Source organism: Bradysia coprophila (genome assembly GCF_014529535.1).
Source record: "Bradysia coprophila strain Holo2 chromosome X unlocalized genomic scaffold, BU_Bcop_v1 contig_12, whole genome shotgun sequence".
In the NCBI taxonomy this organism is placed as follows: domain Eukaryota; kingdom Metazoa; phylum Arthropoda; class Insecta; order Diptera; family Sciaridae; genus Bradysia; species Bradysia coprophila.
The window spans coordinates 4,716,283-4,733,419 of NW_023503293.1; the positions used below are offsets into that span (position 1 = coordinate 4,716,283).

General features: G+C 34.1%; 1 protein-coding gene across 1 annotated transcript in view; it reads left to right on the forward strand.

The window, feature by feature from the left end:
• The window catches only part of LOC119067134, a 33,690-nt gene extending 17,556 nt beyond the window's left edge, over window positions 1-16,134 (forward strand). The window contains exons 3-4 of the mRNA XM_037169930.1: window positions 12,251-12,398; window positions 12,476-16,134. Coding sequence (XP_037025825.1) covers window positions 12,251-12,398; window positions 12,476-13,944 — 1,617 coding nt within the window. The 3' untranslated portion in view covers window positions 13,945-16,134. The remainder of the gene's footprint in view (window positions 1-12,250; window positions 12,399-12,475) is intronic.
• The last annotated feature ends 1,003 nt before the right edge of the window (window positions 16,135-17,137 follow it).

The following is a 17,137-nucleotide window of genomic DNA, read 5'->3' on the forward strand; positions in this document are numbered from 1 at the left end:
TTGTGAATTCGCAATGACACAATGAAATTCTCAGAAAAATTTGACAGTGAGACATTTGAAATGTCGAAGACTGTATGCCAAAAAATGTGTTGTTTTTTTATAAAGTTGATTAAAAGTGACGAATTTAAATGACAAAATTTGAAGGCTTAAATTCTAAAATTTAAAGGAGATTTGGTTTGCCTCTCTGCGAAAAACCCCGATACTTTTACATGTATATTTTAACAGCTTCTAGTGAATAATTAAGATGGCGCGCTGGTCGCATGTTGACGATCGTTGGTAATTCTGTAAATTTTACCAATACTGTTTACAATTAAAAGATAAATAAGCAAAATTTTGATGTATGATAGAATATAAAAACGCTTAAAATAATATTCAACATCAAAATAAAATATAAAACGTTTTTAGAGAGAACCTAATTGCCTAAAATCGCTTGTTTCATTTCCGAAATTAGAACATTTTTTATGTTGAAGTGTCAAGTTGTTCTGGCATATTGTTATTTGAATGAATTCGAATATCAAAATCTGCGACCATTTATAATTTTCGGTATTTAGCCGTTCATATTTGAATGCTAAATGTAGATTATAAAGCTAGTCCAGAGATTGTATCTATAATATAAAGTTTAATGTTTGTTTGTCTGTTTGTTGGTTTGTTTGTTTTCCTCTGTATCGGAGCCCAGATGTAAAGTCCTACAGACTTGATACTTGGCATACCCACTAATGAGGAAAAACGCACGAAACAATTTTCATTTTCACCAATTTTTCTTGCCTGTTTACGTCGTGGATTTTCTTTTTGCAAACATTTTTGTAACGCGTTAAAATCTTATACGCTGGAAATTATTTTATTTTTTTTTGAAAATTTATTTTTGACGCGCAAAAATATTGTTGACGCGCGAAAAACTTTTATGCTGCGTGAAAATAATTTTGACGCGTAAAAATATTTACATATTTTGTCAATAAAATAATCCCGAGCTAAGCCGGGTTCTACACCATATAGCATAAAAGTCATAAAATTCGAATATGGAACGAAAGATTAGACAATATGATAAAATCAAAGAAATATTATGTTCACATTCACATATTTATATTTTGATGAATTTCTTTGCGCCCTGGGGTATATTTCAGATTTCAAATATATAAAGTTCCAATTTAATGTTTCTCAAAGAGTGGCCATAAATCGACATTTGGATTCGTAATATTAATCTAACGAAAGCATAAAGACATGTGAATATTATGGGAATCGATACACGTTGGAGAGATAGAGACGATGATGTTTAATGTGTGTACACACCAGACATAACACGTATGCTGAAAGTCATTTAAACCGATTTTGTATTCGCTTTTTATGACATGATCTAAATTTCAACCAAATGTATTTGTTGATTGGCGAAAAATTGAAGCCAATGCCCAGTTATATTTCATATAATATATATATGTATGTATCAACCAACCTACATGTTCAATGTGAATGATCATGAAAATTAATAAAAATGAAGTTCACATAACCGCATGGTCACATGTAATTAAATTTCTCTGTAAATGGTGTAACAACCGCCAAAAAAACAAGAAGAAGAATGGAGAAGATTTTCGGAACAATTGTCGTGATTAATATATTAATATTTTCCATATCTTCATTCGTAATATCGGTTACTGAGCTGAGTATTATTATTATGATTGCGACCGATGATTAAATATATATAGTCACGTGTGTGTAGATATACCCTCAATTATAAATTATTTCGTTGTCAATGTAATTCAATATATTTGTGAGTTTTCAAATCATAGTACAGCTACTCTAAGACATAATTCTACCATACTTTGGTATTTGACAAAAAAAAACTAATGGTTCGTCGAATTTGATTAATTATTACCATTCACAAAAGAAACTCATGATTTCTTAAAATGATACAATTGTTCTGTGAAAATGGTTTAGTTATTCGTGGTAAACTATATATTATATAGGAAGATGTATGGATACAATGAAATAGATCCCTCCTCCCTCTAGGAATCATACCGTACGACTCATACGAGCTTCACACGTGGGACGCGGGCTTCAGAGAACGCTTCATATATTTTCTTGTACATTTGTGATTGTCACGTATTAGTAACAATTTTCCTAGCTGCTTCCAATTAAATCGTGATATAACAGCCTTTGTTAGAAACAAAAAAAGAACACAGTCTAGTAAACACCTGCGTCAATCAATTTTGATCCTAAGAGTAATTATACCTAGAGAGGAAATTTCGAACAAAATTACGTAAAATATGTGGTCCCTGGTCCCAACATGAAACACGAAATGTTTATTGGTATGTGTTTGTCCTCTTAATTAAGAGGGCTAATTAAACTATCAAAAAAGTCAACGCAAGGTCCAATGAATTTATATACTGATAGAAGGTGTATATCGAGCAAGAAATGCGAGATTAACACCTCGCGAGATTTTTGACATTAGGCGAGATAAATCGGCAACGGTAGTCCGGTTTGTTGGTTATCCACATTTTTAAAATTTTAGCACACTCTGATTAAGAATGTATGAAGGTCGCGCTATAATTTTTAAAATGTGGATAACCAAAACAGACAAACCAGACTATCGTTGCCGATTTATCTCGCATATTGTCAAACATCTCGCGAGGTGTTGATCTCGCATTTCTTGTTCGATATCCACCTTCTATCAGTATATAATTTCCTTGGAGAGGTCTACAAGAAAATTTTTATGAAAATTTCAGGTCAATCTTCACATTTTTGATTTTTGTACCAGTCCAGTTCGAATGTTGTTCAAACTGAACCACCCGTTTTTTAATTTTTCAAAGAATCCAAATTTAGGCAGTATCTCATAAAATACTTCAAATGACCTTTCTGTGGTAACTAACTATATTAGGATTCTGTGTTTGTTACGGGTTGATGCGGTTTTGCATGGATGTCTACTAATAACACAGCTGAAACTGAAGTAATTAGGCTAAGTTCAGACATTTAACGTCGATTATATGGCATCAACGTGTAATTTTACAAATTCGACAATGACAAGTTGATGTTTAAAAAAGCGACCAATTACAACGTTGAATAAGTACCTGTTAAAGTGTATGCAAAATTGTATGAAAAAGATTTTACGTAAAAAAATGGAAAACTCAATCTTTCATTTTTTGCCGCTTATTAATTTCTGTTGTTGTTTTTATCGAAGTCATCAACCAAAAGATCCGCGCATCTGACCAAACATTTTTTTTTTCCTTAAATAATAATTTACGTTTTCGTACACGAAACGAATCCGATCAAAAAATAATTTTGTAAAATTGTTTGCCCGCTTCTCATAGTCGTTGATTTTTATGAAATGACCTGCACTTAAGCTTATATATTTAATATACTATACAATTTAATGGTCTTAAATCTGCAATAAATATGTATACGCATACATAAATAAAGGCGAAAAAGAATAACATAACACCGACCACAAACTCGTGTTGGAAGATATTGGTGCAAAAAAATGTGCCAATTTTTCTTCAATTTAATTTTTACTTCACTTTTCTGAACCTTTTGTGTAAGGTATACCGCAACCGCAACGTGTGTGATCATTATTTCGTTGGCTTATTTCCGTTCATTTTTTTTTAAGCAAAAACAAAAACAAAAATTACAATAAGAACACCAAATAGTAGTTCAATCTTTATAGGATCATTCCATTTAAATGAACTTTAATTTGAATGTCGAAATATTGTTGGTAATGCTCATTTATTGCATTTGCGGATTATGAAGAGTATAGATAAATTGCAGAAAACATTTTAATACAATACTTAAAGCGATTCGTTATGCGTCCGATGCACGGTATGTAGTGAAAAGTGCATATGATATGTGGTGTATGAGAAATTGTTTTGTAAACGACCACACTACGATTAGATGGTCAGGATTGAGTTGTACATGTGACTGTCTTTTGATCCAACTTCATCAAAATTTTGATTTTAGGTCTTCCATATTTCTATACAGTTGCCGCAATATTTTTCTTCAAACTGCAGTACCTTTCCAAAGAACTCATTGTAGTTCGTATCTCTTATACAGAACAATAAAGGGCCAAGGCACACCACCCGTGCAGCATCTGTTTTCAGATAATTTTTTTTAATGTTCTCAATTTTCGTGAAATTCTCGATTTCCTTACAGTTAGAGGCAAGAAAATTTCACCATGAGTTTGCTTCAGCTAGCTGATCCATACAAGAATCAAAACTGATTATACTCGTTTGTACTGTTGAAGCTGTTACAAAAACACGTAGCAATGATAAAACCGTATTCAGATGCAGCAAAATAACTTTAGGGCTACTCCAAATCAAAGTTGGTCTACTGAGGCCTATTCTTTTGAACTTCGACTGACCGAAATCGGCTCTATTTGATCCGGGATTTTTTATATATGCCTAGTAAGCCCTTGGTTCTTAGGCCCCAAAACCAGTCACAGATATTTTTCAGCTTCCATACCTGGCTGGTGTTATGTGGCCAAAAGTCGAAAAATGGGCTTCGTAGTCCGGATTTCATATCCGTAAGTTGGTGTATATATGGGTTCGTTGGAAAGCTGAGGTCGAGTACTCCCAGGGCAAATATAAACTTCAAAAAATATGACCTCCGGAAAATTTCTCAGAATAGATGGAACTTCGGTGAACTTTAATAAGGGCTGTGACCTCAATAATGCAATTGTTTGATTAGATTATTATTTATTATGAATATGGAGAACCTCAGCTTTACAGGAATACCAATATGCAGTAGTTTGTCGGGGTGGAACACACAGTTTTTATCCGTTAGGTAGTCACGTAACCAATATTTGCGAGATATTCTTTTAATCAGCCTTTTGAAAAATGAGTCTTTTTTTTACATACTGACGAGCTAGTAATTTGTCAAATTATATCCAATCCAGTACATCGACCACTGACGGCTGTGTATTACACATTGTGTAAATTGTCATTAATTACCCAAATTGACAACAAAAGTTGAGAACTGAGTCACCTAATAATTAAGAACTAGCTAGCTTTTATCTTCTGTCATGTCAAAATATTCATAATTTGTTCTACTCTTTCAGTTTGTAAATGGAGTGAATTTACACCCTGCCAGATCCGTTGTCATAGATGTTGCATGTTGTAGTGCGAAAATTGACAAATCTAATATTTACGGATCTTATTGGTATTGAAGTATGCTTCATGTGTGTGTGTGTGTGTCTTGCATGAAAATAATGAATCTTTTGACTAAGACTGTGTTAATCTGTGATGTTTTTGACATGCTGTTAGATAAAATCTTGTCGCTTCGCTCGTATCGGCAATCTCACATCTAGATCTACTGCGTAAAACAACTTCATTTACTAACTGGTTAGCAAATAGCTATTTTCAACTCAGTGACGAAATGTGAAACTTTCGTTTCTTTTTTTTTAAGGAAAAAGTTGTATGCTACTCAGCACGGCAGAGTAAAAGTAAAACTTTTACTCTGCCGTGTACTCGATGATAGATATATTTTCTGATTTTTTTTTTTGACTCGGTTGCATAAATTACTATTATTGAGCGATTCTTTTGAAAATCCACCTATAAAAATCGGACCCATTTCGCCTGGGATGGATATATACATGGTTTGAAAGGTCTTTGCCAGTAGACCTCTAAACAATCCTCACACAGTCTCGAGCCACACCTGGTTGCTGGTGGAAGATCTCCGAAGTTGGAAAAATAGTGTTTTTTATCCGAAATTTTAGGCCGTTATAAATGATCGTTTCGGGTGAGAGTGGGCTCGTTGGAAAGCTGAGCTCAAGTACTTTCGGGTCATGCCTAGTTTGATTAGATTCATTGATATAGCTAGTCGTAACATACATTGTCTAAGCTTTTCATTGATACCTCATTTGCAGTGCTGGTGATTGCTGGCGAGTTTTACGAGCAGCGGTTGTACTAACATAAAGTTCTGTTATGTCAGCAATCACCAGCACTACAAATGAGGTATCAATGGAAAGCTTAGACAATGTATGTTACAACTAGCATGTTAGGTTCACATTAAGCGTCATCAGTACCAGCCCAGTCCTGTCTAAAGTTCAGACAGATTTTGAAAATTTTTGAAAGTACTTAAGCTCAGCTTTCCAACGAGCCCAATCTCACCCGGAACGATCATTTATAACGGCCAAAAAATTCGGATAAAAAACACTATTTTTCCAACTTCGGAGATCTTCCACCAGCAACCAGGTGTGGCTCGAGACTGTGTGAGGCCTGTTTTAAGGTCTACTGGCAAAGACCTTTCAAACCATATATATATATATATCAATCCCAGACGAAATGGGTCCGATTTTGATAGGTGGATTTTCAAAAGAATCGCTCATTACGTCTAAAGACTAATGGCGCAAAAAAAAAACTCCAGTAAACCATCAGTGTTTGAATCCTTATTTTCTCTGCATATTTGTTTCATTATTCCATGTCTTTCGTATAATTATATCAGAAGTTTTTCTTCTTCTTCTTCATTGTTATCACATTAAATGCATTTTTTTTTCGTATGCATCAAACGATTACACTCATATGATTCTGTTCTGTATAAACTAGTGTTATACGGATATGTATTCCTTTATCTACCAACAGACGGAACAACTGCATCCAAACGCGTAAATATTAATCAGTAGAAATATAAAGCTAATGAAGAAAAAAAATGAATCCGCGTTCCAGACAAGATGAAATGACCATAATTAGGGCTACAAAACATGTTCGTTTGCTTATTTGGTTCGATGCTATATGTTTTCCTCTATATAGATGTAAAAGTGTGGCTAATACTGACGTAGTTGCATTATAATTAAACTATCATCAGACAGAGTATAAATGTGTGTTGTGGTGGGTCAGTCGTCGTCGTTTTACTGTATAAATATTCTCATTGAACGAAGAGGAGAAAAATGCAAACGACATTCAACACAATAAAAAAGAAAGAATTTCTCTGCATTACAAGACCAGAATAATTTAACCTTTTAACACAAACAAATTAGGAGAGCCTTCATAAATGTCTTCGAATAAACAGAAACGGCTAGTTATCAGTTATCGACAACGATGACAAAAATAATCCATTATCTTCAATTACCATTTTCTTATATAAGTATGTAACAAACGAAGTAAATAATGTCGTATTAAGGAAAAACGTTAAGCAAATGAAGTATTAGATTTGACAAACATAATCGTTTGCCGTTTCTAAGAGGTTAATTGCTATTTAAACTAGAAAGAAGTCAGTCAAACGCTTAATATATGTATTTATGTAGAGAAGGAAAAAACATTCAGTCATAACTCATTGTCATCAAAGATTGTCACGATCACACTCATTTGGTGCATTGTGAAAACTGTGTACAATGCACTTATAATAATGGCTGCTATAGGTGTGCAGAAGAAAAAAAAATGCGATTTTTTCACACACAAATTTCTTGAATGAATGAATGAATGAATGTGTACATGCATACATCAGTTCATAAATACAATAATAATGGGTATTAGTGGCATATGGTGTTTATGGAAAAGTGTCCGTTAGAATTTTTTTTTATCTGTGTTAAAGCAGAAATATGAAAATTTTTTCTCTCTAACTAATAAAATTTTAAACGAACGCTGTGCTGTTTGTTAATATTAAAAAAAGATTTTTGTTTAGTGAATCAGTGAATGAATATTATTTATTTGATGGTTCGAGTCGGATTTTCTTAGTAGCACAAAAATTAAATGTCTTTCGCTCGGTAGGAAAAAAGAAACGAGATATTTTTTTCCATCTTCAATAGTCCAACTAAAATCGTTTCGTCAGCCAGCTTTCATAATACTTTTCCGCAACAATGTTGCATCCGACTATTTAGTTTCAAGTTTGTTAGTTATTCCAATGCTTATGTAGAATGATAATGATTTACGATCGTCATTACTGTCGAGTTTTATTACTTTACTTTTCGTTTTGAAGATGAGTATATGAGCTTGATCGTCAAGACACCAATTTATTACGTACTTTATGATATCAATCATGAAATTTTTGCTTAACAGTTTTCTACATGTCATATACATATCACATCAAATTAGAGCAATTATTCAACATTGTATGCACACACGGCAATATATATGCGAGTATTCATACAAAATGTGTACGGTGGAATTAAGTGCAGCTGAACAACAACAAAAAAATTGGCATTTTGATTGAATTGAAAGCATTCCAATGTTTAAAACGTTCAGAATGTGATTGGCAAGACAATGTCAATGGTCGAACGTAGTACTTACATTTTCTTTTTTGACAAAAGAAAAATAATGATTGCAGGGTGGTATAATATATATCACCGGCTGGACTATTTAATTGTTGTAGTCCAAGATGTTATGTTTTATGCAAATTAAATGTTACAATGGAATTTGTGGCATCAGAAGAAAAGAAAAGTTAGTCATCTGTCGATCGAGAGGTCGAGGATTTGGTCCATAGACACCAGTATTTCGGTCGTTATATACTAGGTCCCCCCTGTTGGCTGGGTCAGATTCCTTGACTGTTTGTCTGAGCTTCTCAATAGTATTTTTATTGACAATGATTTATTGATTTAATGAAATGTAATTTTGTATAATATTAAATGCCCCGGCGAAAAATGGCGTATGTTTACAATAAAATTTAAACTCGTGTGAAATGCGGCCCTCGCTTTGCTCTGGCCGCAAACTTCACACTCATTAATTTTGGTTTATTCGGTTTTGTTTACAAGGCAAAAACAAATAACAAGACTCCAGATCGTTTTAACGCAGAGTAGAAAAGGCTTCTTTTGATAACTACTCCCAGATTGTTGAACCAATCCGTTGAGATTACTCCAGTTATCGTGTTAACCAAGAGTAGAATAGGCTTCTATTGAGAATTACTCACAAAAACATATTTAGAAGAAGAGCTACTGGAACGGTCTAATAATTCTCTCATTGAAGATTTAATTCTGGTTAATTTCATTGAAAATCTTCGAACCGTTGTATATACACTAATGAAACTTAAACTCGTGTGATTTGCGGCCCTCGCTTCGCTCTGGCCACAAACTTCACACTCGTTAATTTTCGTTCTATTTATTCGGTTTTGTTTACAAGGCAACATAATCTATCTTGGAACCTGACCTCAGGAATTAATTCCATTATCCACCAAACATTTTTATTAAATTGGTTAAGAATTACTCTAGTTGTTGTGTTAACAAAGAGCAGAAAAGACTTCTTTCGAGAACTTCTCCCAGATGGTTGAACCTATACCACCCATTTTCGAACCTGAGGATTTCAATACTTCATCGAATAAAAAAAAAGTTTTTGAAAATCGGTTGAACATTGCTCCAGTTGTCGTGTTAACAAAGAGCAGAAAAGGCGTCTTTCGAGAGCTACTCTCAGATTATTGAACCTATACCACCCATTTTCGAACGTGACCTGAGGATTTCAATACTTCATCGAATAAAAAAAAGGTTTTTGAAAATCCGTTGTGATTTACTCAAGTTATCGTGTTAACAAGTAGCAAAAAATTGTTACATTTAACGTTTTTTAATCACATTTCCATACATTTTTAATCATAGTGAACATGTTATGTATTTTCTTTTGTAAAACCCATGACTTACAGTCAATGGAATAAAAGATTTGGTCGAAATTTCAACAACCAAACGACAAAAATATTATCAATATTTCCCCATATTTTCCCACATTTTCCAGAATTTTTCTACATTGTTCCCAATTTTCCCAAAAATATTTTATGTGAAAATGTGAGAAATCTAGGAAAATATGGGGAAATAGTTTCCAAAAATAGTCCCTGTCTACACATAAGGTGCAAAATGATATTTTTGTTGTCCACTTTCTTATTATTCATATTATACACACACACAGTCGCCTCTCGATTCCGTTAATGAATCGATTACAGTTAATAGTTTTGTTTTAAATTACTTAAGTGAAAGTTCTTTTACCCATATATTGTCTATAAATTCTGTAGGTCAATAAACATTTCCATCTTTTCAAGAACACAATCCAATATCAATCATCTGTCGTTTCTTTTCTTCAACTAACTGTGGATTTACATAGCAACGTAAAAGTGACAGATGCAAAAATTTTCTCATACGGCAACTCGAAATTTCATTCATAATTTTAATTTTATGAATGAAATTTCGGGTTGCAGTATTTAAAAAACATTGCATCTGTCACTTTTACGTTGCTATGTAAATCCACAGTAAGTCTTTTCTCATATATCAGTACATAAGTTAAATTGTATGTTATCGAAATAAGTTTCATTTGTATAAGGATTCGGCAATTTTAATGGAATCTTGATTTTTTTTTAAACAAAAAATAGTAAATAAATTAGGAACAAATTAAAGTCGGAGCATTATAATACCGCGAGTAAACAGCTCTAATGCGCATGTGTAAGCTTTTATACTGTAATGTTTTCGAAATGATTTCTTGAAAAACTACAATTATTTAAAAATGAATAGAATCGATCAAATTATAATGCTTCGACTTTAATTTAATTAATTAATTCGCGAAGACTTATCGAAATGATGAAAAAAAATTAATAACATAAAATACAACGCACAATAAAATGTTGTAATTCGTACCATTTGATAGCGGAATTAATGCCAATTTTGTGACATATTACCAGATACCAGCCAGATACACTTTTTCAGTATTCTAAAATTATTTTTGCGCAAACGAAATCGTAATTTCCATTTTTCCGATCCGATTTCTCCGAGTTCCATCCTATTGAAATTCAAATTTTGCTGGATATTTCGCTTTACCCCGTGTTGTGAATTTGATATCCCAATGCAAGGGGAAATATTTCGCAAAAATGTTACCGAATGTAGCGGCTATATACTGTCAATTGGTGGACAACAAAAGTAAGTTTTTTGCAAATAATTTTACCAATAGTAAAACCGCCTAGAACTTTTATTTACCTTGGTCTATCAGACACATACGATGTGTAGCTAACATTTGCGTTCAATTGCCCGTCGATTGAGGGAGGTGTCAATAACTTAATGAAAGAAAATCGAACTTTTTTTTTTAAGTGATGTACCTGTCGATTGTCAGTCATCCGATCCGCAGACGATGGACCGAAATTCAGATGGTGTACCGGTTCAATCTGCAAAGTACTCTTGAAAGAATTTGGGTCACTTTTTTCTGATAAAAAATTATTTCTTTGAAAAATAGCATCAATGTTATACTCAATGTTGTATATATTTATATAAATGTACTTACATTACACACAGTCAGTTGGGAGAGGAGACGATGCACATTCAACGAAAATATTTTTTTTTTGTTTGGAATTAAAAAAGACAACAAACAAGAGAAGAGAAGATGCACTTTACGGTTTTATTTCTTACGGTTTTTTTTCTTCACTTCTAATCAGTCGAAGATATTTAAAAAGAAGTTAAATAAAAACAACATGCTGTCCATCGTGTCGTTTTTCTGCAATGATGATAAAAAAAATATTTTGTTGATCGGTAAAATCTACTGCTAGACTTTATATTGCGTTTGGATAAAATAAAAAATTCTGAGAATTATCGCCGCGATACCATTTCGATATCGCTGATGGTCACTGACAACAGTGGAATGAATATTCCCAAGTGTAGAATGAACATTCCCAAGTGTAGAAAAAAAGGAACTCCGAAAATTCGAACAGTAAACGTAAACGTAGTTAGATTTTTTTGTTTCAACAATCAGCTCTTATACGTTACATTATCTAGATTATGATTGAGTGATTGACAAATGGCAAAAATTATAGTGTTCGGGTTCGGAGATATATTTTTTTATTATTATTATGTGGCTGCGTTAAAGCATAATATATATCAAATTCATCGTTATATGCATTATGTTGATCCATGTTTAACAAATTTTGCTGGAAGGAGAAAACAATTTATTAAAAATATTTTATTTATTTAAAATAAATGAACGAAAACTATCTGAGAAATTACATGTCGATTAAGTCATGCACATTTCGACCTGAAGGCTTTCATAAATCTTCATAAGAAATTAAAATCCGCCAAGATAATCGAACATAAAATGCCTGAGTTAATAAAATATTTGAATTGCTGATAAATGTTGAGATTTTTTTCCCTTTTTAAATTATTGGTATTGTCTGAACGATTGAACCAAACCTCATTTATTTCGCTTCCAATAAATGATTGTTGGTAATGCTACGTATAATTACGGTGATATTCTTATCACTCCGTCATCGCTTTTGGCTTCGAAACCTGAATTTTCGTAAATGTTCTGGTTCGGAACGCATATCCTGAATTTATTTCTAATGCAATATCCACAAAAATAAATTTTCTCATTTTTTTTTGCAACAGCTAACAATCGCTGATGACGTCGAAGTGGTAAAGGCTGTTTCACCCGATGAAGCTTCCGAATTAAATGACAATCCTGATCAGGTGGCTTTGGAATCGATCGACTCTGACGCTTCGCCATCAATACATTTACCTCTCACTCAAGCAGCAGGTTAAAATCAACTCAAAATATTTTCTATTATGACCACAAAAGACTCATTGGCAATGACAATATTTTCGCTGTTTCAGTTTCATTAAATCGGGCCAACATCGGACTGGGGCAACCATTCGGGCCGCCACCTCCACCACACTTAGCGTACGTAGGACCGCCGCCTCCAATACAAGCACATCATCATCCGAATGATATAATTCCGAACGAAAAGCATTTTCCGCTACCGTCGTCCAACAACGAATTGTGGGCGTCACCGATAAGTGATACGCCGAAAATCATCTCGCTGGATGTGAAATGTGAAAAAGGTGGAATGAAAGTGTTTATTCAATTTGACAAGCCGTTCTATGGCATCGTCTTCTCGAAGGGACACTACAGCAACATAAATTGCGTTCATTTACCAGCTGGACTTGGGCGGTCTTCAGCCACATTCGATATTGGAATTCGAGCATGTGGTACGTCTGGAAATACTGAAAACGGTCTTTATGGCTATGGGTCAGAATCGGGGTCGGGAACATACTTCGAAAACATTGTTGTCATTCAGTACGATCCACAAGTTCAGGAAGTGTGGGATCAAGCCAGAAAGTTACGTTGCACATGGCATGATCAGTACGAAAAAAGTGTCACTTTTAGACCGTTCCCTGTTGATATGCTAGATGTCGTTCGAGCTGATTTTGCTGGTGATAATGTAGGATGTTGGATGCAAATTCAAGTTGGTAAAGGGCCTTGGGCATCCGAAGTTTCCGGTTTGGTGAAAATCGGACAAACGATGACTATGGTACTGGCTATTAAAGATGATGACTCCAAATTCGACATGCTTGTTCGCAATTGTTTGGCCCATGATGGTAAACGTGCTCCGATCCAATTAGTTGATGAACGAGGCTGCGTTACCCGTCCAAAGCTAATGTCCAGATTTACAAAAATCAAAAATTTCGGCGCTAGTGCATCGGTACTGTCGTACGCTCATTTCCAGGCATTTAAGTTCCCCGACTCCATGGAGGTTCATTTTCAATGTACAATCCAAATCTGTCGCTATCAATGTCCTGATCAATGTTCTGACCCCGGTAATTTGGATGTGCATCGTTTGGTTGCCGGTCCTGAGTCACAATATGGCCCACCACCACCATTGCCATTAGAAGCCTATTTACATGGAGCAGGTAGACCGAGAGACGAACGAGTTCGACGAACTCGGTCCACGGATCCGCAGAAAGAAATTGGATTAAATCGCATCATAAAAGTAGTGTCGGTGGGTGACCTAACTTTTTCCATTGACGAACAAAATTCCACCCAATCGACAATGGTCTTTCCGTTACGAGAAGATGGTTTAATATGTATGACAACGCCAGGCTTTACGATCACATTGGTAGTGCTGTTGGGCATTCTGTTCACATCGTGCCTGATATCAGCCTATTTGTACGTTAGACTGAGACCGTTTTCGATGTCTGAAAAGGAAAGAGCTATTGCCTTTCCAGCACCACATCCAGTGACCACCGTACAGCAGCAGGTACTTCATGGGCAACCGAAGAAAAGATACTGTTTCTATTCGTAGGTTTAAATTGGCAATTTGGGCACCACTTGAAGAGCCTCGGATTAGATTGTCTAGCATTCAAGTGGATATTGCGTAAGATGAATTCAATAGACTTATAAACTGTAAATAATGATTTTGTGCGAGTGGATCCATTTTGTGTGTGTAATTTATTTATTGTCTGATTGTAAGGTGCATGAATTTTGTGTTGCAAATTAATTAAGGACAAAGGTATTGGGACATTAGTTATGGTAAGTGAATCATTGGTCATGGTTTTGTATTTAAGTTTAATCTACAAAATAAATTTATGCAACGGTCGCATGGTGCTGTTGGAGTCAATGGTATACCACTTCCAACAACTTAAAATTTAAAACACAACGAGAGCCAAACTAAACAAAATCCAAACTTTTCCCAATGTTTTCGATCATTAAAAAAAATTGAAGTTGTCAAGCCAACGTTTTAAAGTATGTCGCAAAAAAAAGCTCTCGGAAGCCTTTCAATAAAACAATTTTGTTATTCAACAACAGTTTGAATTGTACAGGAAAATTAGTATGTCAATTACTCCTCAGCCCGACGCGGCGTAGTACACGGCTTTGTAATTATAAACAAATGAACCTAAATTAATCTGAAGGCTCGAAGGCTGACAACCGTATTTTTTATCGTTTAAGCAGAACTTTTGCTACCATCAACTTTTAAATGGTTTCCTGCATTGATGCTAGTACGATAGTATCTCTATTTTTGAAGCTTTTAAAAGCACATTTCAACAACTTAAAGCTCAAAACACACGACCAAAATTTTCTTTGTTCTTTGATGCTTAAGGAACCAAAGAGAATTTTGATCAAAACACGTTTTCGATACACGTGTGTTTTGAACTTTATATAACGCAACTCAGAAGAAAGTTTTTTTTGACCTGTGTGTGTGTGATTGCAGCCATACATGAAGGAGGGATATATGCGACAAAATTGAATATTCGTGGGACGAAGGAAACTCTATTGGCAACACTGATTTTGAGCAAGTTGGATGACAAAATCTTGTGAGACGATGGTGTAGCGCCGTATAAATTTTGATATGCAAATTGCTCAAAATCAGTGCTACCAACACATGTTCCTTCAGAGCCTACGTTTTTATCTATATATCGTACATATCCTTCTGCTTCATATATAATTGCAACCATTGCCTTCATCTAAGGAGCTGATAAACATATCCTTTGTTACTTGCAAAAAATGCATTGGAAAATCTTAAAAAAAAAGAGAAATGCTCAAATTTAATAAAGCTGAAATTGCTTAAAAATGACCGAAAAATTGCTCAAATTCGAAAAACAAATTCCACTGAGTTTCCATGAAAACTTTCTAAAAATCCCCTATGATTATTTAAAAAAAATCCTTTGTCATTCAAAATGATTTCCTCCTCTTGGTTAGTCTAATGCCTGCAAGCTCCACACACACAAACTAGTTGCGTAATACAATAAGTCCAGGGGAAAAGTTAAAAGGATATCAAGTTTCCGGTGGAATTTGTTGACCTGAGGCGAGATCGAGATCAATCATCGCATGAAAATTTGACTTTTCCACATTCTTCATACGCATATAAAACTATTGCAAATATTAATGGTGCCGAAGGAGACGTTAATCGATAAAAAGTACAGTTTTGAAGCCTGAACCGTGAACACTTAACTGGAGAAGAACAAATTAAAAGACAACTGGAGTGTTTTTTTTTTTGTCAGCGGCCTCGCCACAGATCAAGAAATTTCGCAAAAAAAGTTAATTTTTCTCACTTTTTTCTTTGTAGTTAAGTGAATAACCAATATATTTTGATTTGTTGATCGTAAAGTGAGATTATGGGACAAACTCCAAATTTTTCACTTTTTTCAAAATTCAGAAGCTTTTAATAAAGCTTGGAATTGTTTCGACAATCGAAATGTAAGTTTAAACATTAATATTGACCTGAATTTGATACTCTTTTTGTAGTATAAAAAAATTATCAAAATGTAGCATTTAAGATCGAATATAAATTTTATTTAATAATTTATTTATTTATTATTTAGTTATAATAATTTTATAAACAACAAAAAATACAAATTACAAAAACGTGTGCAACGCACACACACAGCGCATTTATTTAAACATTCACTTCATTTTCACATCGAGTTCACAGTCAATTCAGTACAAACATTTTTCAGTACCTTTATTCACGGACTATGTTTTCCAAGGCTCTGAACAGGTAAAGAATCCCACAAAGGCGGGCATCAAATTTTTTTATCGCATATTGTGTGAAAGTTCTGCTTGAAGAAAACATTTTTTTTGTAAAGTTGAAATCGTTATACAGACTTTTTCAAACCTAGATGGCGCCACATAGAAGTTTTGATGCAACCGACATCGTGACAATTTTGTGTTGCAGAGTTCGACAATTATGCTCCGTTTTTGATTGTCGATCTCAACAACACAAACTTGCTCGTTTGTTTTCGGCCTAACATTCTTCTGACTCCTGTTATCGTCACAATCTCTCACCAAAACGAAAACATTTTTTCTCACTTTTTCGTCTCAGTTATGTTAGATTTTGCTCGAAATGTGACTTTTTGTTGTATAAATATAAAATAGTTTAACGAAAACTTTACGCTCCGCTACATCCTCGGACAGTTTGACCACCTGGGTCAAATATACATCTTTTTGGTCCTATAGTGACATATTTACACAGACACGTAATATAGCGTGTGTAACTCTGTTCAAATTTTATTTTGACGAGTTAGATTATGTACTACGACTTTAGCTTGTTTCACAACTTCCTATTCGTCGCAATATGGACTATAACATGGTCGAAAGCAGTGCTTGAATTATGAAAAGTACAGTTTTCAACGAATGTAAAAATAATGAAGTTGAAGGTTAGGATAGTAGATAAACTAAAAAAAAAACAAACACTAGGGTAGCCAGGACATAAAATATTTTAGAAATCACAACCCCTCAAAAAATATTTGACTCAAAACCTAAATCTTTATTGATACATGACTTTACAACAATCTAAAAAACGAGTTCGGACCTAGGTTATGACTGAGGCCGTACTTCGGACCTAATGATGTTATCATTGATTTCGGTAGTGCTTTTGATGCTGATTCAGGAAATGTGGGTCAAATTTTTTTTTTATGCGTCGCTTGGCCGCTAGGTGGCTTCAAAGTCGGAATTTTTGAAAGTTAAAATAGCTGTCATTTCGCGTAAAATCAGTGTAT